We start from the raw sequence: 21,543 nt of genomic DNA on the forward strand, positions 1-21,543 counted from the left end.
GCACTTTCTAGTTTTGTTTTTGTCCCAGAGGTAGACAACTCTGGCCAATCCTTTCATCTCAAACCTCACTGGTTCAGAAAACAGAAGAGCTGATTTTTAAACAGTATCTAAATCATCAGAACCCTTCAGCAATGTGGTTAGTCAAATTTGGGAGGGCGAAGGTGAAGGGATCTTCAATATTCTTAAATAAAAATAAATAGGGACCCTGCCCTGCTCATTTCAACAGAGCTTCAAATGGTGCTCAACATCTTTAGAGGCTGCACACAAACTCTTAAAGTGATATCTGCAAATAGTTCTTCAATAGTAATTACGAAAACTGTCTTCCCTCTTTCTCTTATGCAGTCACATCCTTCAAACCACATGGCCACCGTGAAGCAGGTGCTGAACAGCACAAGTGAGACTGGGTAGCAGCAAACCCCGTTCTGTTTCCCTGACCAGTGAGGTTCTTGTAATCCATTAAGTTAACTGCCCTAGACAGTAAAGTGAAATGACCAGTTAAGATGATCCCACCCCAACCAGAGGGCTCTGGAAGACCAGGATACTGAAGATACAGAACATTTCCCCAACTCCTTTATATTCGTTCGCTGTATACTGGGACACAAAGCTTGGGCGGGTAGGGGGAGAAGGACAAGCCATGAATTGGACAAGTTAGCGATCCTTTTTGGCATATTGTAAAGCTAGCTAGTAAACTGGTACCATGAAAAAAACCTGATAACAGACAGACACACCCATACACAGACACAGAAAAGTGCCCTTAAATTATATTTTAGGCATTTATAAACTACAAACATTTTATAAAATTATTCTACGTACTTACAAAATGCAATGAAACATTTAATTAGTTCTTGTAAACCAGATCTTCGTCAACTGACTACCCGTAATCTACTGGACTTAAAGCCCTATTGAAAATGCTAATGGATTACTAATCAACGAAACGCATACAAAAAAAAAAAAAAAAAAAAAAAAAAAAAAAAAAAAGGATGAGCACACACGCATATGCACACACACAAACTAGTGATAGTCTTAAGGTACTTGCAAAACAGACCAACTGCAAGTCGAGACCGATTCATACAGACTGATGGCAACAACCGTCACACTCCTGGTAATGAATTCAGCGCTCCAGCTGGGAAGTCCAGAGGTTTATTTACAAGTACCAACGATCAGAATTGTGATACCTGAGCTCTGATGCTGTCCCACATATCAAGCTCAGGAAACTACCTCCAACTCCTGCCAAGCCCTGTGTCTCTGTAAATACCCATCTCCATCTCTTCTGTGTTCGCGTGTCTCCACGCAAACACTTCTCAATTCTGATTTACCTGGCTGGGCTCTATTTCGGGGGCCGTCCACCGGCCCTGAGCACCCAGTGCCTGATCTGAGGCATCCTTCAAAGCCCTCCTACCTATTTACAGTTCTGTATCTTCAGCACCCCTGGCCACTAGTGTTGTTTCTACACACCGTTCTTAAATTCTTGTCTGCACAGCTACTCATGGGTTAAGTTGCAATATCTGGCTTTTATCACTGGTTAGTAAGGAGTGGATCCCTTGCACCTTCCTCCACTGTTGTTCAGCCCAGTGATTAAATACATGGTTGACAAACAACATAAGAATAACAGGAAACAAGTGTTACTTATCCTAATGGAATGAAAAGGGTTTCAATATATATCTATATTATAGATATACATATGCAGATATATATATGTATATATAGATATATATGTATGGAGTTATACCAACAATAGGAGTGTCATTCACTTAGACTCAGCTTGTACCGAACACCCCTCAGCAGTTCCCAAGGACCTGGCAGCAGTTCCACCTGGTGACCAGTTGTCCTGGGCATACTGGGCTTGCTTTCCTTTGTTTTTAAAGACCAAGAGGAGCATCAGTGCGAACAGGCCTAGAATCATACATCACTTAGAACCAGCTTTAAAGAGCAGAGGCATCACGCTGAGAAAGGCTTGGGCTGGCCTCGCTTTCCATGACGCTCGGCTTGTGTGTCTAGTTTAGCGCTCCCCCAAAAGAGCACCTTATTTAGTACCACGCAGCTGACACTTCTGTGTTTACATGGGAGCCACATTCCTTTGCAACCAAACTACCTTCTGTGCCACCGAGCAGCTTTTAAATGCGAGTCAGGTGAAAGCAATGGCCGAGCACTAAAACCAAAGCTGCCTGCTCCCTGCAGTGACGCCAATTTGTTATCCTACTTCATTAAAACATCTTGGTACCATTTGTCACAATGCTGGTTTTCAGGGCTGGGTGGGCTTTTGTTTTCAATTTACAAACAAACTGGATTACTTTAACTTTATTCAAACATAGCTGAAGTTCTAAATAAATTTTCCATACCAGACAAGCCAGTGGTCTCAGGGAAGAACAACATTACAAACCATATTATGACTCTATCAAGCCAACATTAATTCTCAGTTGTTCACATGCACAAACAACTTGATTTACTGTCCAAGGGAAGGCTGCATGAAAAACCCATGTGAATAAAGCTATTCAAAATGCACAAAACACAACAACAACGACAAAAAAAAGCTATGGAAACAAACAGAACAAAAAAGGAATTAAGCTTGAATTGCAAACACAGAACGCAATGGTATCATGAAGGTGGTTTGGTCCAGGAGAGCTGACTGCCATCACGCGTGCGTATGTGATGCCACGTGACTGTCTTCTACTGAAGTGCTTTTTGAAAAGTTTATCATGATGGGTGCTAAGTCATTAGTGTTTCTTCCTAATGCATTTTAAAACCACCTACATACAATTATAAAAACCAGTAACTCGGACAGTTTTAACAAAACCCTCCTAGCCAGCTGAAAGATCTGAGGATCTCCAGTTGTGGTAATCAGTATGTGCAAGAGAGGGGAAGAGCCACTGCACCAAAAGGTCACTGGAACTTAATATAACATGGCAAACCAAAACAACCTAGGAAAAACTTTAAATTTTGCCGGGTTCTCGGGGCTGGAGAGAAATGCTCCCTCTGAAAACTCTGTAGTCCTTAACCACAGCACTGTGCATGCACGAGGCCTCATACAACCCGAAGTAGCCAAGCACCGCATTATTCAGATACCACAAGCAACACCTGCACGAACAGCTGCCAGAGCTGGAAAAAGAGAAACATTATACATCAAGTTGATGGCAAGCTCGTGTTAGTCCTGTGTGCTTGTAAACCAGTTACACGCTGTCAGAGGGCAGTTAAAACGCGATGGCTGGTCCATCAGAATCCACAGTTATGAAGCATATAAATGGGGGAAGAAAAGGGAACTGGATTTTTACTGGCACGTTAAAAGAAATCAATTCAATGTTAGTTGTGAAAAAAAAAAAAATAAATCAGTGCTCTCGTCAAACAGAAGCAGCAAAGATCCAAAGCTGTAAACTCGATGTAGTAGTATCAACAGGCAGCCTGTGACAGGTTTTTTCACTGTTTTTTCGGTCAGGAAAGCAATGCTGTTGCTGTACGAGCCAATTTATTTTTAGGTGCTGATTCAGCCAAATGTCTTTTTGGTGCTTGTGGCATCTGAGGAAAAACTGGCAGGAATGACTTAGCCCATTCTATAGGCCAAACAGGAAGACCATTCCCTTTACTCCAGTACTTCTTCTGGACCTTCAAACATTGGAAACAATAGATTTCTGTAAAAGATTTCATCAAACGATCTGAAGTCCTCTTATCAGGTCAGCTACGCCTCCGGCTCATCTAAACACACAGCATTTTGTTGCTGACCTGAGGACTGCCGTGACAGCACATTAAAAAGCCTTCGTGTTTCCTTAAAAGAATGGTCACCCTAAGTCAGACAGCTCTTGGATTTCTCCACACAATGATGAATCTGAACCAAAAAGTTGGGAGAAACTCCTTGGAATTGAGGCAAATATCCTGAAGTGACCCTTTGTGACAGGCAGTGACTGTTCCCCTCCAGAACCTAGAGCATGTGGTATATGGAGTGAGAGGTTACCAGTATCAACGGCATTTATTGGCTGCTGAGAGATGTGAGATGTATTTTTTTTATATACACACATATAAAAAAAATAAGAGTGAGGTAGATAAATGTTTGAAAAAAATCAAAAACTGTCCCCTGTCATACTCAAAAACCCTTATCTCAGTATTTAGATTTATTATGGGGCATCTCTACAGTGATTTAAACTGATATCACAAAAATAAATAAAAAATCCTACATAGAATACCTTCTTAATTAACTTTTTTGTCTTTTTCATTTTTAAAAGGGAAAAATAACTATGGGACAGAGGCAAGAGAAGATAATGGGACCTAAACTACACAAGCAAAAAGCACTACAAACTTTTTAAAATCTCCAGTCAAAACTAGCAATCAGTATATTTTAATTCTTTGTTCTTACTCAAAAGATTTAAACATTTCCATCCCAGAACCACCTCTTCACTGCCATCATTTGGTTGGATCAGTGCTAAACAAAGGCTTCGATGCTGTAACTAACGTAAGATGAGCAACTGGTATGGCTCCTTGGTTGTAGACTGTCTGATGGCCCCCTCCTTCCCCTTTCACCAAGGCTTCTGCAACTGAACAAACAAGCTTACTCATTTTCTTTTGTTCTGAGGTTTGGTCTATGATTTAAGCAACGAGCTTGCACTTGTACAGGTTTCCATAGCTGCCAACACTTAACCGTTTGCCAGCCAAGCCACTGGCCCCAGCTCCATGCTTTCTACCCAGCCCCATGGAAATGGCATGGTGGGTTTGGTTTGGTTTTGGTGGCGGGTTTATTTTGGTGGCTTGTTTTTGTCACCAAGGGCATGAAGTGCAGCCCAGGGTGCCCTCCGTGAGGGCTTCCTCATTAGGAAGGTGAGGAGCTGGGTTTTCTGGAGCCAAGCGTTCAATGGCCACCCTAAGAATGCCTGGCATCACCAGCTGCAACTGGTATAGCTCTTGTCCACAGGGTGGAAGGGTTAAAATAGTCTTCTGAAAAAAATCAATGACCCAAAAGCCTGGTGTCTGCTGTTGTACCCAACAAATTTTTTTAAAAAAACCAACAAAAAAAAAAAAACCAACAACAAACAACATATACTTGTGTGTGTGTGTCTGTGTGGGGAGTGTGTGTGGGGATGGGTGGGTGGATGTGTGCCACAACCAAAACAAGCGGGGAGGGAAGGAGGGGTAGGACCCTTGTACAACAATGAATATAAACACTGAACAAGAATGTACTAAATATTTAACCTTTTTTTTCTGACCTGAGTTTGTATCATGCCTTGCACTGTAAGAGACTCGCATGCTGTCTGGGCAGAGGTTAGTGGGAAGGAAGGAAAACCAGGGTTTAAAAACACCACAGCACAGCACAGCTTGTGTTTCTGCGTGGGGTGTCCCTTCTTTCTCCATGTCCCCCTCAAAAGCCCTGTAGCCCACACAGCCAAGATGTTGTAAAACAACTAAGGGGGGGGGGGGGGGGGGGGGGGAAGAGGAAATGTATTTATAAAAAGGCATTAAACAGTTCATGGCAAATCATATGAAAGGTATCAGTTACTGGGAAGGAGGAAGTAAAAGTTACACACTATAGTAACAAAGCATAAGAAAATTTGTTGAAGTGGGAGGGAAGGGAAGGAGGGCAGACCTGAAGGTTTTCATAGATTAAATCCACAAAGATAAAGAACAAAAAAAATAGCAGCTTTTTTCTGTACAGACATATAGATGAGTATCTGAACCGTAAAAAAGTTATAAAAGTGACACAAAAGACAATGTGTATGCAAATGATCCATGGTCTAACATAGAACTGCAAGACCCTTCGAGAAGTCTTAATAATAAAGAGAAAAGGTCAACAAAGCATCATATACTTGAATCCGGTTACTGCTTTTTTTGTCTTCTCCAATTTATGTTTCTAGGTGTTTTTTTCCTTGCAAGCCTGTGAAGGAAGGCAGGCTGCAACGATGGAGATCTCTGCCGGTTATTTTCGTGTTTCATTTTTGGCGTGCAGTTAATTTTTTTTTTTTGTAGGAAATGTACGTGTTTATTTAGCTCACCACTGCCAGTTTTGTCCAGAATTCATTGGGATGGGGACAGGAGTGGAGGGAGGGCTGTTTCTTAACCCCATCCCTTTTATCTTCTCCATCACAAGAAAAAAAAATAATCACATTTTGTCCAGTTTAGAAAAAAGATTTAGACAATTTGATTTTTTTTTTTTTTTTAAATACCAGTGTATGATTGAATAGAATGTATTGGTCAGGATCTCTTTTAAACAGAGCAGTTGATTACTGTGCTCCTTCTATGCCTATAAAAAAAAAAAACAACAACAAAAAAAACAACAAAAAACCCAGAGAGTTCAGTTTTTTGGCAAAATTTGGCAGCGTTGAAAATGTTAACAACCTTGGACGAATGATGGCCCTTTTTATTCTTTTACATGTTCCTAAAAAGATTAAAGAGCAACATTAAAAATCCAGTCTTTTTTAGTTTGTGGTGGGTTTTTTTCTTTTTTTTTGTATTTTTTTTTGTTTGGGTTTTTTTTTTGTTTTTTTTTTTTTTTTTTATAAAGACCTACAGTGTTAGGCAGGTGCTTGCAAGGGTACCAGGGAGCCACCTGGCCTGCGATATCTTTGATCTGATAAAAGTGCTGTACGGTTGAACTTGCACGCAGATATGTTTCCCATTACGAAGCAAAGAGAGAGAGAGAGAAAGAAAGAGAAAGAAGAGAGAGGAGAGAGAGACATCAGATCTCAAGTTTTCTGTTGCTATTAAGTGTTAACATTAGAGTTTTAAAAGGCCAACTGTGCGCCCCATGAATGGAGTCCTTTACTGAAACAAACATCTGCTTGCATATTGAAAAAAGAAAAATACGATAACTTGTTTACTGAAAAAAGGGTTCTCCCAAGTGCAGCTATGGCAGTTCTGAAGATCCACTGAGGTACAGTAGGCTTTTGAATATATTGTAATTTTCTTTCTTTCTTCCCCCAATGCACGTGTTTTTCTGTGTTTTATTTCTGTGAGATTCTGGTTCTAAGGATCAGCAGGCCGAAGACTGGGGCAACGGTAAGGCCCTCTCATTCTTGCGTCCCCCGTTCATGTGTGCGTACGGCTGTCTCTCCTCGAAGCTGGCCCGAAGGACCACCACACCTGGGCCGTTCTCGGCTTTGTGTCCTGAGTGCTTGTCAGTGGGTTGGAGGGTGGAGGAGGGATCTAAAGGAATGCTCTCCATGTTTTCAGTCTCCAGGTCAAGCTCCTCTGTATCCGGAGGCTTGTTCTCTTCACTGTAGAAGAAGGAGACCTCTTTGAACGCTGGATCCAGCTCGTCTTTAATGCTACCGATGATCTCCAGGAAGGAGGGCCTCATCTTCGGATTGTACTGCCAGCACATGCGCATCAGTTCAAACCTGCACAGGAAACACACAGCAAAGCCCGTTACTGAGGTGTTTTACAAGCCCTGGCTGGAGCCTAACCATCCGTGACCCAAGCGGACCACGCGCTTTAGAAGATTGTTCAATTCTGATGGAAGACGAAGTGACAGAATTTTTACAGGCTGAGATCCCTGTGTCACATCTCGACCTCCTTTCCAATCACTGATTTACTTCTATAGCTCCTAGCGCAACCTCCTCTGCTCCCGTCCACACGCTCGCCCATAAACAGTCTTGTGGGTGCCTGACATCCAGAAGCATTTTGTACTTTTATTCTGAACTGACATTTCTCTCTTTTTCCTCCAAAATATCCTGTGCTTACTCAGCCATACAGCTACATGAGAGTGCCTCTCAGAGTATCTTTTTCAAACTACCAGTCCCTCTCCTATCAGTGTTGTCTTGGAGAGAATTAAAATAGGAAGCACACAAGGTAAAGCACTCCTTTTTTTCCTCCTGAAGAACAAAAAATTACATTAAAATTAATTGTAATCCCCAAAAGACATTTGCCAATCTCAAAGACATTCTCTAATCTTTCATTTGAAAATTATGTTGTTTTCATTTATGGCCAGGGATGCATTAATATTTTAGGGAGTGTGAGATCATCTGTTTAAGCACATCCATGATTAGATCAGTACAACGTCCCATGCTGGCAAAACAAAACCACAAAATGAAACAGTAATACATACATAATGAAAACAGCATTTTCATGACACAGCAAAATTGGATATTCCTGAGAGATCACCCTGAGCTTTGAACACAACACAAGAAAGGATTTCACTGTTTGTGAAGGTGGAATAAGGATGACTTCTGTTAAGGCAGCACAAGTAATAAGACAAATTTAAATAAGAAAAGGAAGATTAACATTAATTCTTCGAGCCAATCCTCTGTGTAAACAGTACTCAGAGGAACATGCCGTGTGTAGGAAGTCACCACTGGCCAAAACTACTACCTTCTGTACTAGAATAAGAACGGCTCTGAAAAAAACCACCGAAGACAACTCTTTCAGTTAAGGGAATGTACTGGAGAATCCTTCACGTACCCTCCAGCACTGCGACCTGCAGTCCCAGTACAGCCCCTTTCCTTGCCTGGCCAGCAGCCTGGTCCAGCGGCCAGCCTGGGTGCCTTTCCCCATCCCTGCCAGCCTTCCCGTCTAAGGTTACCCAGGGTCACCTAAGTCTTTAGGTTTGATTCTATAAAACAACAATACCATTTTCCTACCTGCCACAGATTTTCAGAAAGCAAGCAAGCAACTCGATTTTATGCTTTCATTATCTCTCACTGCCTTATGCCCCGGCAGCAGTTTACTAGATCTCTGCATCAGTGCACGGAATGGCTTTATTTCTTAATAAAAAGACAAAAACAAATGAACAAAAAAATCACTCCTTTTTTTGAGTAACACTTCAGTCCACCACAGAGTAACGTCTTACACAGTCTCCACAGTCCCTGCTCCAGAACAAACCTTTTGACAGAACTGTCATCGAGCTGGAAAACCCTGGACTCTGAAGCCTGTTGCTGTGCACCACTGCCCACCCACAGTGGGTCCGGAGAGTCTGGGAACCCTGGCCTGAAAAAAACCCAAAGGAAAACAATCCCCTCCCGCCAGAACCTCACTCCTTGGGGAATGCGTTGCATTTCCTCACAGGGTGCACTGTTCTCAGCTGCTGCATTTGGGATGCAAACACTGCTGAGAGCCCGTAACCAAAACAAAGGCAATCTCATTTGAAGTGCATTTAAAGTCACAAATATTCCTGTTGGAGCTCAGCTGGCACAACTGTGCATGAACAAAAGTCAGCCACCTGAGCACAGCCTTGTGTCACCAAAAAAGAAGCTGGCAAAACCAGTCTGTGCTGGGCGAACTCCCCAGGTGCTCAATCCTGTATTGTAACAGGCACGTAGACACGTAAACACTGCTAAACCAACCGCTTGTTTTTGAGTCTTTAATAAGTCTTTCATAGCGAAAGTGAAGCCGAACTATAAAACCGCACTATACCCTCACCCACAAACGAGGAGGAAAGCTTGAGACATAAATATATAAAATCCATTTCTGTTACTTCATGGCTGTTTCCTTTCCAGCTGACTGCTGCGTCCCTGAATAGAAGCCTTAGCGGGAGCCAAGAACACTGGGTATTCGCTGGCGCTTCGCCCTGAGGCCTAAGGGCAATGCTAAGGAGATACCACAAGCAGCGGAGTAATGCATGTGACATCAGCACAAACAAGGACACGTGATGTTTCTTGTAAGCCATTCCAGATTTAAAAACCCTACAGAGTTCCCATAAAAGGATTTTTTTTTTTCTTTCTAACTCTGTGGGTTCAAAGGCCTTGTTTACGTTATCTTACACAAAAAAAACCCCAACTTTCCAGTAGACAATGGAAGAATTTACAGGCTGTTAATACGACCTGAGCAGTTTTAACAAGTATGTTTCTGACTGGTGGCAAGCGAGCCCAAGGAAGCTGGAAGCATCATCATGAGATACAGGAATAGCCAGCATCTCTCTCATGCATCTTTTGCTCAAAGAACTGAGCAGAAACAGAGTTACTTTTTGTACCGAGAAAACAAAAAAACCAGAACATGCAAAGTTACTATAGAAGCTGCATTCCATTTGAGTGTGGTGTTCGTACTTTGCATCAGAACCAATTTGGTGGGGGAAAGTGAAAGGATCTCTCCCATTCTGCTGTTGCTACATGCTGACATTACCTCTGCACAGCAGACCCTGCTTTCTAACAGAGTGCTCACCAGAACAAAGGGAAAATCAGCAATGCGTAAATAGTCTAGTCATCTACAATACATGTGGGGGAAGCAATTTTTGCTTCAAAAACAGAGTGGAATTCCAGCCTCCACAACTTTTAAAAGCCCCATGGGAACACACTGTCTGAGAGCTTCAGCTGTAACAAACCTTCTTGCCACACAGCCATCACCTGATGAACACTGCCATAACAATGGTAGTACATAAAAACAGAATTTATTACACAGGAAGAGAAGAAAAACAGCAAAGCTTCTCCTGGCACTGTCTTATTGAACCATCTGTCTTACTGCATGGTTCTGTCTGTAAAACCATGCAAACTATGCCAAGAGGGTGTAGCATAAACAGAACTGAGTCTTGTTTCACCCTGTGCACGAATAAAAAGCCTCTCGAAATACCGTCCCCCCTGTGCTTAGCCCTTTGACAGGGATTTACCACCTCTCTGAACTGCGAGACAATTGTGCCGTAAAATCCCCCTTTGCACAAGCCCCCGATACAACCAGGCTGCAGAACAGAACCTCTCCAGTTCTTCAAGTTCCTTGGTCTCTAATCCAGCTAGAAGCTACCGGCGCGCTGCTGCCAGGGGCTAGGAAACACAGCCACTAACAAGCGTTACTAACATCGCAGTCTTAGGAGAGATGGAACATCCAAGACTGCTTGCACCACCTAGCAGTTACACGGGGTGGGGGGGTGGTGGGGGCAACACGAGGCCCGTATGAAAACCGCTGCGCTGGATGGAGCGTGCACGGCTGTGTCCCCACTCATGTGATGGTCGAGGTTAAAACCAGTAGATCGTTCTCTCTCTCATCTATCCGTTCTCATCTACGCTTCCCCACAGCAGCCCACCTCCTCCAACCGTTCTGGAGGGTTTTGTCTGTCAGTGTACCCCCCTCTCTACAGAAAGGTAAATTTGTGTTCTGCCCGTAATTTTAGTTGTTTCCCAGGCAAACCGATTTAAAGAAAAAAATAATCTCTACATTTGTAGCCTACCACATGAGATATTTGGAATTGCAGCTCCTGGCCCCCTTTCTCACTTGCTTTCACACGGTACCGAGCACAAGAAGCATACTGACTTCCCTGCAGCAGGTGGGCTTCGCTTTCCTGAATTAATGAACTATCACAGACCAGTCAGCCTCCAACAGTGAGGATCTGTGCTAAGAAATACCTTCCACTGGCACAGACATGCCCAGAAACCTGTCTTTCAACAGAATTTTTTAGCAGCCTCCAAAAAAAAAAAAAACCCACCAAGAGGACCCCCTATTTTACGAAGGGTTTCATAAAGTGCTTGACAAAGCCGTTGCCTGAAACATGCTGGGGATGCACGGCAAGATCCACACGCCATTTCAGGGCTCTTGGCAACTCTGTTCCAAGCACCCTTCTGTCCGTTCAGTAGTTTCCCTGTTACCTGAGGTGCTGAGAAGCCGGTTATCAGACAGCTGGAGAGGAACTCTGCCTACAGACCAGGTCTCCGGGCCTGCCAGCAGCGACACGCGCCAGGCTCAAGACTGGCAGCAGTTGTCAGGTTACCGAGTGTTGCACAGCATCTTAACAGCATCTTGGGAAAACGGGATGGAAGACAGGGAAAGAGGCAAAAACATGCAAAGAAAAAAGCACCATAGTAACGCAAAAGCCGTTCTTTGAGGGCCGAATGCATGTGCGTAGGACAAAGGTGAAGATTATTCCTGGAGCTCCCTACTGTTATTCCTACAACTGCCTATTTGAATTTCAGCAGGCTTAGGGGTCTGTCCTAATACATAAGACCAAACAAGCTGAAAGGGAGCTAAAGCAAGTCGCAATGAGCTTCTAAGCTCAATATGTTCAAATGTATTATTATTTTTTTTGCATTTTTGACAGAGTCAGGACATTTTATACACAGCTATATCACCAAAGAAAGATGCCACACGCCACTGGATGTGCCTTAGTTCCGAATTCAGCACTGTTCCTTGCTCTGATGGAAAGAAGTGGCTAAATCCAAAGGAAGATTCTATTTTTTTTACTCTGTATCTCTGCAATGTCAGGGTAACGTCTTGGTAGACACAACTAACATGTGAAGAGCTTCTTCATTAAAATCAGCACAAAAAAGGCCTTTGCTCTTAAACACTGGTGCAAAGATTTGCTCTGCCAGACATTAACCAAATTCTCCCGCTTGCAAGCCAGTTTCCCTGGAAGTGGGTTCGTCCAGAAGCAACACCCAGCGGGCAGGGGGTGTCTCTGAGGAGGAAAGAGAGCGGCCGGCGGGCTGCAGTAAAGAGCTTCTCGCGGTGACCCCCCTCCGTCGCCCTGTTCATACCACACCCGCCCCAGGTTAACGGGGAATTTCTAATGCTGAATCTCTTGCTGAGTTCATTCTCACTGTAGACTTGTGTGTTTTTTCCTGTGGTCTCGGGGAGCTGACCCCCTTCACACCCCCTGTTGTTCCCCCATTTCTGCCTGCTCCCCCCCTCCACTACACCGCTCTGTGTTAAACAATCCCCAGTCAATCCGACTGCCAGAAATTCTCCACAGCGTCGTGGAAGGGAAAGAATGTGAAACTGAGGAATCACATGGCAGCTACACCTCCCCCTGCATATACCACCCACCCCCCTCAAACAACAAAACAACGCTGCCTGTCATCTGAAACCAAAGCCAGCGCGCCAGCCAAAAAAGCTCTTTTCCTAAGAATCCCAAGCAGCTGAGGCCCTTAAGTGATTGTATCCCTTCTGTGGGCCTCCAACAAATTTCAATAACTGCAAGACGCAGTATTTCCTTCCCAAAAGCCAGTTTGGGAAGTATATCAAAGTAATAAAGTCTGAACAACCGAAACGGCTGTACACAAAAGCCAGCAGAAGTATTTCAACAATGTAAAGCTAAAAACCGAAGCCCGCTGCATTGCACCCCTCCCCGGCCGCAAGGCTTTCTATCGACTCCAGGGGCAGGCAAAGGTTTTTCTGTGCGCTGCTCTCTGCGCTTACGGGAAAGGGAACTGTTACCAGGGGAGATTTGTTTATCTCCATGTGATGAGCACTGTGACTGAAATAGCAGATCCAGCGCTGCTTCAGACAAAGGAACGATAGATTCATTTATCTGTGTGCTGAACTAAAAAGTTGAATTCCACAGCATTTATGCACAATGCATTCCCCTTGTCCTATGCTCTTTTTTCTCTTCACACTTGACAGAATTACTTTAAGCAGAAGAGACAAGATTGAGACACAAAGTCTTCTGCTGTGCAAACGTCGCTTATGAACTTGTATTAAGTCTAATTTTATTCAGGAACATAAAAATTAGGTTTTGTTTCCTTATTAGAGGAGATAGCCCAAAGTGAGATTCTGGCCCCAAGCAAAATTATTTTCCAGTATGTCTAACTGCTATAAAATACTAGATTGACGGAAACTGTTCAAGCAGCACCTCACATTATGATCACTCCTTAATAACCCCTCCTGTGGTAGACAGGGCAGAAGAGGACATCGAAGGGATCAGGAAGAATAAACGGCACTGAGCACAGCAGTAACTGGTGACACTTACAGCATATCAGGGCAATTGTCTGGCTTTTCCAGCAGACCTCCTTCCATCACAAAGCGGAGCACTTGTTCATTGGTCATGCCTTGGTACGGCTGCTCCGCTAACGTTGCGATCTCCCAAAGTACAACACCGAAAGACCTGGAAAACAAATCAGACCTTTAGAAAGCCAAGCAATCTTTACAAGGATATTTTTCCTAGATGATGCTGAGCAAGTAGGTGTCCATGGGTATTTTCTTTTACCAAAAAATTCCAACTGCTCAAAAATATGCAACTATGGCGACAGCCACATCACCTAGCGTAAGAGACTGTTGACTTCAAACACCTGTAGCTGATGGTGAGAAACAGGCTTCCAGTTCTGAACGACTCTTCAGAATGACCTCTGTAAGAAAAGACTGGTAATACTGTATCTCCATTTTTCACACCATACACCTCAGAGCTGGCCATGATTACTATCACTCAGTGGTCCAACACCATTTGGTTACACTGGTTCTGTACAGGTCAATCACTGAAAACAGCTCACTGCATTGACCAGAAGCCTCCTAACCCAGAGGAGATTTAAGCTGTGAGCCTGACAAGAATCAGCTTGCATCTCGCCTCCCTCTCCCATGGCTTTGAGTTCAGACTTCAGGCATACCGCGAGGTGGGAAGAACAGTGGAGAGGGGAAAAGGAAAAATGCAGGTATGGGGCGAAGAAAAAGAATTTAAAAAGCTCTGTTCCTATCTCTGCGCTTCCTGTACAGAGGACCTCAGACTGGATAGACATCTGATTGTTAAAGTCCGCAAAAAGATCCCTGTGTGGCTGGGTGCAGGGAATCAAACCTTCCAAGCAGGTGGAGAAGTTGCAAAGACTGGTTATTGAAAGGGAGCTCAACAAGCCCTGTTCCCCCAAGCCCAGAGACAGCAAGAAAAAAAATCAACATATTAAAAAAACCTAAACTCAAAATCTTCATGTAACATATCTCGGGTACTCCTGATAGCCGTTGAGAAGGCAATAAACACAGAACTGTAAGTTCTCATTCCAGTGGAAGCTGCTTTTCATCCGAAATACTTGAGTCACACAAATCCGATTTGAAAGCTGCGTCTTTTCCCCTACCGCTCGAGCAAGCCGAGAGCTAGACAGCAAATGCACGCCACACACCTGCGCATCCCGCCGCCCTGGCCACTAAAAGCAAGCAAACCAACCAACCTCTGCTCCCCAGACACAAACCCACTTCCTTGGGTAATACTTTCCACTTATCCCTCTGCTTTGGTTTCTTCCACACTCTTAAGTCAAAGGTGCAAAGTAAGGATCAAGGCATTTGGCACAGCAGCAAGCAACAAAACCAATTTTTGAAAAACACATGGAAGAAACGTGAACGTTCTCTGGCTTCTTGTACCAAGGGCCTAAATTTGCTGCTTCAGCAGCAAAACATGTAAGCCTCCAGAAGAAACTCAGTTATCCCTTTTGCAACATGTATGTAACTGCTCCTGAAAGGGAGCCTTCTGGCTCCTTCCACTAACCACAAAGGACCACAGAAGTGAAAAAAGAAGCTTGTCTAATAATAGCAATTGATTACTGGTGAAGAAAGATAAACACAGTTATGTAATTGGGTAGTTTGAACTTACGTATCGACACTTTCTAAAAATATCTCCATTTAAAATTAGTTTATTGAGCAGACATGGCTCAAATTGTCTGTCCTGCACTGAAGAGTCATCTACTTTTAGAGCTGCTGCGTGTGCAAAGAAAATCTAGATGCAGTCTTGCCTTCTGTGGCTAAAATGCTGAGTCAAGTTTAGAGAAAAAAAAGCGTAGTTTCAATGGGGTATTGTTATGAAAACAGGAGTCCAGTATTATTAGCTGGCAGTTACGGTAGAGTGGTTTTATCTTTCAGTTATCCACTGTATCTAACATGGTTTGTATTTGGAGCCAGAAGCCACAGACAGGCTTGCAATTGTTTGCCTTCCAGGGGAGGGAGGGACAGAGGGTCAACTCAACATTCTGGTGCCTTTGAAGCTGCTTTGATCACTGCAGGAATAATGAGACCAAGCCTTGCACACCTACTAGTCATATTATCATAACAAACAAACATGTTGCTCCTTCAAGATAACTACCAGCCCTGAAAGAATGCAAGACGCTGAAGACTTATAGAAATACACCCTCACCCTGAACAGTATTACCTTAATTTTAAAATGTTCTCCTTCCCTAACTACAACAGAAACAGTCTTGTTTAATTACCTCGTTCTTCAGTCTGAAAAGCAATAAAAGAATGAATTGCTAAAATAAAGCTCCACCATTCAAAACCTCCAGATATTCCTTTTGCAGTTCGCATTTTCACCTTACAGCTAGTAAATACCGGGCTCTGACCACTCGCGCAGTTTTGTCTTTTTGACATTCTGTTTCCTAAAACTCATCTTGAAGAACACAGAACCAGATGTCAAAATAACCTACCAAAAAGGCAGGAAAAAACAATCTCAACATTTTTTACTGTTTGATGAAAAAAAAATGGCCCCCAAAACAGCCAAGCTACACAGTTTACATGAAGCAGCTTCAAAACCTGAACCAATACCAGTAGTCAGGTGATTTTTCCTGGCACGAAGAGACCTTCAAGGTACAGTGTTTGGTCAAAAAGTTATCGAGAAGTAAACTGGAATGATCGCTTTGGGCATAAGCAAATCGGGTAAATAGACACTATTTCATGAGAGTGATGAGTCAAGCTCCATTACATTTCAAATTCAGATTGAAAACTCTGAATCTATAGCTGTAGATACCCACGGCAAACGCAAATGTATTTGTGTTCTAAACAAGCAGCATATTCCTCACGCTGAACCAGGGGGTTTTTGTACCTTAAGATACTACACCTCTGTAAACCAAATTTCAGAATAAGTCACTTCCAACAATTAAGCTGACAAACCATCCCAAGGGGTAGCTGTCTGAAATACTGATGAGAGCTGTGGAGCTAGTCTCCATAGAACATTTTCTTCCTCTCAATGCTTTCAAGTCAGATTTTACTCCTCCTCCTCCTCTTAAGTCTTCCAGCCTTATAATCAGTAAGCTACTTTCCTTGATGTGATTCTGGCTAGAATATTTCGCGCAGACTGTCCCGCTGATAAGCTGCCATACTGTTTGCTCAACCCTGCTTTGGACCGATGAATGCCAAATCTTGTTCGCACTGCAAGGAGAGCTCAGGTACTTCCTGCAACAGCTAAAGCACTAATTTAACTCCTGGTGCTTGATTTGGCATCGTATCTGGGGGGGTGTGTGTGTGTCTAGAATTTGAGTTATGTTTAAACAATAACGTCACTTAATATTTAGAGGTTAAAAGGAAAGCATGTATGGAACAAGTGCAGTATGTCACAGCTGAACACCTGACCCGCTGCAGTCCCACTTTTGATACAATGGCTGGAGATGACGGCTGGACTTGAAAAGTTATGGTTGTGCGGTAAGAACAGGCAGGTCTGCCAGCTCTTCAACTCCAGGCTCACTCAGCTTTACATCTGCAGATTTTCTAGCAATATATTCCAAATTTACGTCTGCTTTGTGAAGCCAATTACAAGTCCCAAAATTCTTCTCCTGCAGGGGGACTGCCAAAAGCATGCCTGCACTGTTCCATTAGATAAATGGCCGATACAGGGCTTCCCCCCTTCAACTCCAAGTGGTTATTTTCATCTATTTCCAAGTTTGAGGGTTACTGGATTCATAAATAAGTTACTAGCCGTACACAAAAAAAATTAAAGTAATGTTCTGGTGCTGTGTTTTTTCATGTGCTACATTAATTCCTCTTATGACCCTTTCACTTGAAGCCAGTGCTGTGGACGACAGTCCACTGACTCCCAAATCCTCAAGCTGTTAAAGAAAATGCAGTTTACTACTAAAATACCATTCCTACTGACTTCTAGCCATTTGGAGGCAATCAGCTGCCAATTCTGTAACAGATCAGCAGTAAAAAGATCTTGTTAGGAAGGCAGAGAAACCATAAAAGACAGAGCAGAGGTTTTGCCAGTACACGTTCATCTTCTGCCAAGTTCTCCCTACCTATCTGCAGAAGTTTGGGGGGGTGTGTGGAGGGGGAATTGTTCCAGAGTATTATTTCTTCTAAGAAGAATATTTTGAAAGCTCCTGAATGCCTCTATTAATAACTTCACAAATACAGCAACTAGGCAATGTGCTTTTAAAGAAAAAAACCAATTTCTGCATTTTGCGGTATATAAAACAAGCAAACAAAGCTCCAAATGGATATACGCAAGGGAGAACTCCCCAGAAAAAACCTGCTAGTGTACACAAACCATCTGCGGGAAAGCGGAGTTATTTACACAGAAGGTTTTGATAGAAAAGCAGGTCAGCACTATGAACCTTTCTATATTCTTGGCAACTTTTAATGCTTTTCTTGAAGGAGGGCAATTTGAAAAATGACAACTTGCTCTTCCAGGTGAAGGTAATGTTTTTCACTGCACAACTGATTTTACAACCCACAGCAGGAAACAGGCCGCCACTTCCAGTTTTGGAAATCCATGTAATTCTGCTCTCGGATTTAACCTCACAAGTTTTTGATTTTTGCAATGTAAACACAAGATATAAAGCAGAAAGCTTCACAGTGGAAAAAAGTTACCTTTGAAGAGACAGGAGAAGCAGTATAGTTAAGTCTACTAAAACAAGAGAAGAGGCTAGAAAGAAGAGGGACTAAAACAGTTTTTCGAGGCCCTTTTTTTGTTACCAGACATCGGAGTGCGTTGTGAAGACTCCATCTTTCAGTGATTCAGGGGACATCCAGCGGACAGGCAGCAAACCTTTCCCTCCTTTACGATAATAATCTGTCTCGTAGATATCTCTTGTCATGCCAAAATCTAGAAGGTATAAATGTTTTGAGTTTGCATAATAACACGATGAACATTTCCACTTATTACAAGCCACTGTGGCCAGCAGAGAATCACAATTTTGTGCAAACAATCTGCAATCCGTTACCACAACACTTTACTTTGCAGGCACTTTAGATGCTGCCTTAGGGCTGGTTAGCTTCCCTCCCAACAAAACCAACAGATGTTTTTACCGCTGACTTCAGGGGGTGAGAAGTTGGAATGACTTAAATGTATTAATATTAAAAGTTCCAGGATTTATGCTCAAGCTTTGCAGTAAGCTAAATCTTCTGAAGGCCATGTAATTCACTACTCTGTTCCCTACATTCAGTGACTGACTTTCCTTTTCGAAGAGTGTAAAGAGCTCCTTTAGCACTTAATACTATTGTCTTTAACTGAAGAATCTCACGTACAGAAGTAAATGCTTCTCTCCCACTTTTTTCCTCTCCCCAAAGGTAATTTCCAGTTCCCATGTAATACACCGTTCCAAATACTACAGAGGATTAGGCTATTCATTCGTGACTAACACAGACGATTATTAAAGACATACTTCGGGTTATAAGCATGTCCTTATCTGTAAATGCATAAGCATTTGCAAGACTTGGATGTAACAATGCTCATCTGATGGTAACTCAGACTCATTCCAGCATTTTCTGTCCGTACAATCAGTTTGATGCACACATAACTGCTGGGTCTTGGACTAGCTTATTGAAACCAGTTACTAAGTTTTTGGACACGAATAAAAAAGTTAATAAATCAGGTGGCATCACATCTCTTGCTAATATTAAATGCTGTGTGCTAACATAACAGAGCTAGGGCAAAAAATTCATTTTATCAATAGACCTGTAGGTGCCCATTTTTTTCCTGGGAAAAGTGGAGTGGCAAGAGGACAGGACTCCTCCAGTTCTCAGTCGTTATTACCACTGCATGGATTTCATTGTTACCAGGCTTGGATGAGTGATCCAACACTGATCCTCCTCATTCCTGGTCCGCTACGGACACTGGTACCCTCAGTGATTATGACTAAAAAACCCATCTGTGCAGCTATTCCATCACTCCCACATACCAGGGTGACTATCCTGGCTGAATGGAAAATTCTTTAAAAATGTAATGCAAGTAAGAAAAAGATACACAACGAGCATAGGATAGTGTAGCATAAAGCTCCTCTTCTGAGATAGAAACACTCTGAGTTGGCGTGTTCTAGTCAAGATGCTGCTAAACTGTTTCTATACGAAGGGATTTTCAATACTAGTACACAAATGAGAGCAGTGCAGCATATTTCATGAAATGCTTTCGGGGTAACCATGTACCGTGTTAAAGGGAAGAAATACACCATCTTCAGTTCGAAGAATTGTAAAACATGCTGGGGAGGGGAGGAGTGGAATGGGAAGGATTCAGGCTGACTTCCCTCAAACCTGCAGAAAATGCACAAAATCCCCCAAAGACCTTATTTCCTAATTAACTGACTCAAAATGAAATCATTTTTTCTTTTTCCCAAATGACAGGATTACTTACACAAATTATCAAAATAGCTGAGTTAAGCTTAGAGAAAAAGAATTAGTTTCCTACAGCAGAAGGCTGTTGCTATACATGTTATTTTAATATGCACAACTCAAAAACAGCCAAAAGCTTAAAATCACCCTCTCTGGAGAGAATTCTGAAAAAACTCATCTGACACTATTTTGGAGGGATGGTGAAGGGAAAAAAAAGTGGTGTTCTAACAGCAGAGCAGAAGAAAAGCCATTCTGTTGCCCGGAAAGCAGAACTTCCAGTTCAGACTGGAAAGCACCCAGCTGAAGTCAAGCCTTACATACCACTTCCAAATCAGATATGCTTTAAAATACTCCTAAAATTCTTATTCCTGAATCAACAAACAGGAGGTGGAATTATTTTTGCACACAAACAAAAAAAGCGAATGACACACCAGTGGCAACTACGCCATCCACCCAGATGTCTGCAGCATCTGCACCTCAAATCACTGCTGCACTAGCTCTTTTTAAACCCCCACACTATACTATTTCCTCACTGGAACGTAGAGGTATTCCAAGAGCTTCAACTCAGTGTTGACTGCTCACAGGTCTTAAATCACAGCAAGCCTTCATAAGGAACACATTTCGTTCTGCAGAAATTTAAAATAGAGCTAAGTTGTAAAAGCTCTTTCAAGCAGCTTTCAAAAAATTAAAATGCCTTCTAAGATACTGATTTTTCAGGATGATGCTTTTAGTTTGCATAAAAGTCACCAAAGCCCACCTCCAATTTTCACCGTGAAGTCTTCTGCCACCATGCAGTTTCTCGCAGCAAGGTCTCTGTGAACAAATTTGTTGGCGTTGAGGTATGCCATCCCATCAGCAATCTCTCCTGCCATCTGAATCATCTTCTTCAGAGTTGGAGGTGTCTGGCCAGGATTATTCTGAGCAAGATTAAGAAGATAAAACAGGTGGGGTGAAAGAAAAAGTGACTATTTCTACATCAAACTGCAATGTATTATTTTTTAAAATTTTTACTTACCCTTACCCCCCTTGGAAAAAAAAAAAATTCACATTATCACAATTCAGCCTGCCATGATCCAGGCTGAAGAGAACCTCATGATTACATACACTATAGCATCTGCTTAGTGGGAAAACTGGCCATACCAAGCTGGGTTACAAACTGAACTCCTAAACAGCTATTTTATAACAGGCCATTCTGTTTCACGGAATACAAGCCAGAAAGACTTTTTGGTATAGGGATGTTATCTTACGCCGATGAAATGTCCGTCCTTCTGCCACACAAGTTCTGAGACACAAAGCAGAGGGCTTATTTTAGAGACTTCTGCTGTTCTACCATCTTCACAAACAACCGGATAATGTTAAATGATTTTATTACTTGCTCCCCATTTCTCCATAACCAGATGTCTCCTGAATTGTTTCTATTTGTAAATAGGAAAAAAAGCTTATGGGATAATTTCTTCTGAAGCCAATTCACTCTTTAGTACCATGGATACATGGCTTCTGCCATTCTCATCTCATGGATGAAGGAGTTCAGGTACTTATACGCAATCAGTTAAGTCCCACCATCCTTACCAGTATGAATTTGCCTAAGCCTTACACCCCCTGAATAACTATCGCTGACAGAGTAAACCGCAACCATGGCGTTACATA

At 42.6% G+C, this 21,543-nt stretch overlaps 1 protein-coding gene across 7 annotated transcripts in view; it reads right to left on the reverse strand.

Moving 5' to 3' along the window:
- Positions 1 to 5,927: 5,927 nt before the first annotated feature.
- The window catches only part of IGF1R (insulin like growth factor 1 receptor), a 188,642-nt gene continuing 173,026 nt past the window's right edge, over positions 5,928 to 21,543 (reverse strand). For all 7 annotated transcript variants that reach the window (XM_080397196.1, XM_080397195.1, XM_080397200.1 and 4 more), the window contains 4 exons: positions 20,654 to 20,813; positions 18,265 to 18,394; positions 13,577 to 13,711; positions 5,928 to 7,313 (listed from right to left, as the gene is read on the reverse strand). In XM_080397196.1, the coding sequence (XP_080253322.1) occupies positions 6,947 to 7,313; positions 13,577 to 13,711; positions 18,265 to 18,394; positions 20,654 to 20,813 (792 nt within the window). In that variant the 3' untranslated portion in view covers positions 5,928 to 6,946. The remainder of the gene's footprint in view (positions 7,314 to 13,576; positions 13,712 to 18,264; positions 18,395 to 20,653; positions 20,814 to 21,543) is intronic.

This window comes from Falco punctatus, assembly GCF_963210335.1.
Source record: "Falco punctatus genome assembly, chromosome: 7".
NCBI classification, from domain to species: domain Eukaryota; kingdom Metazoa; phylum Chordata; class Aves; order Falconiformes; family Falconidae; genus Falco; species Falco punctatus.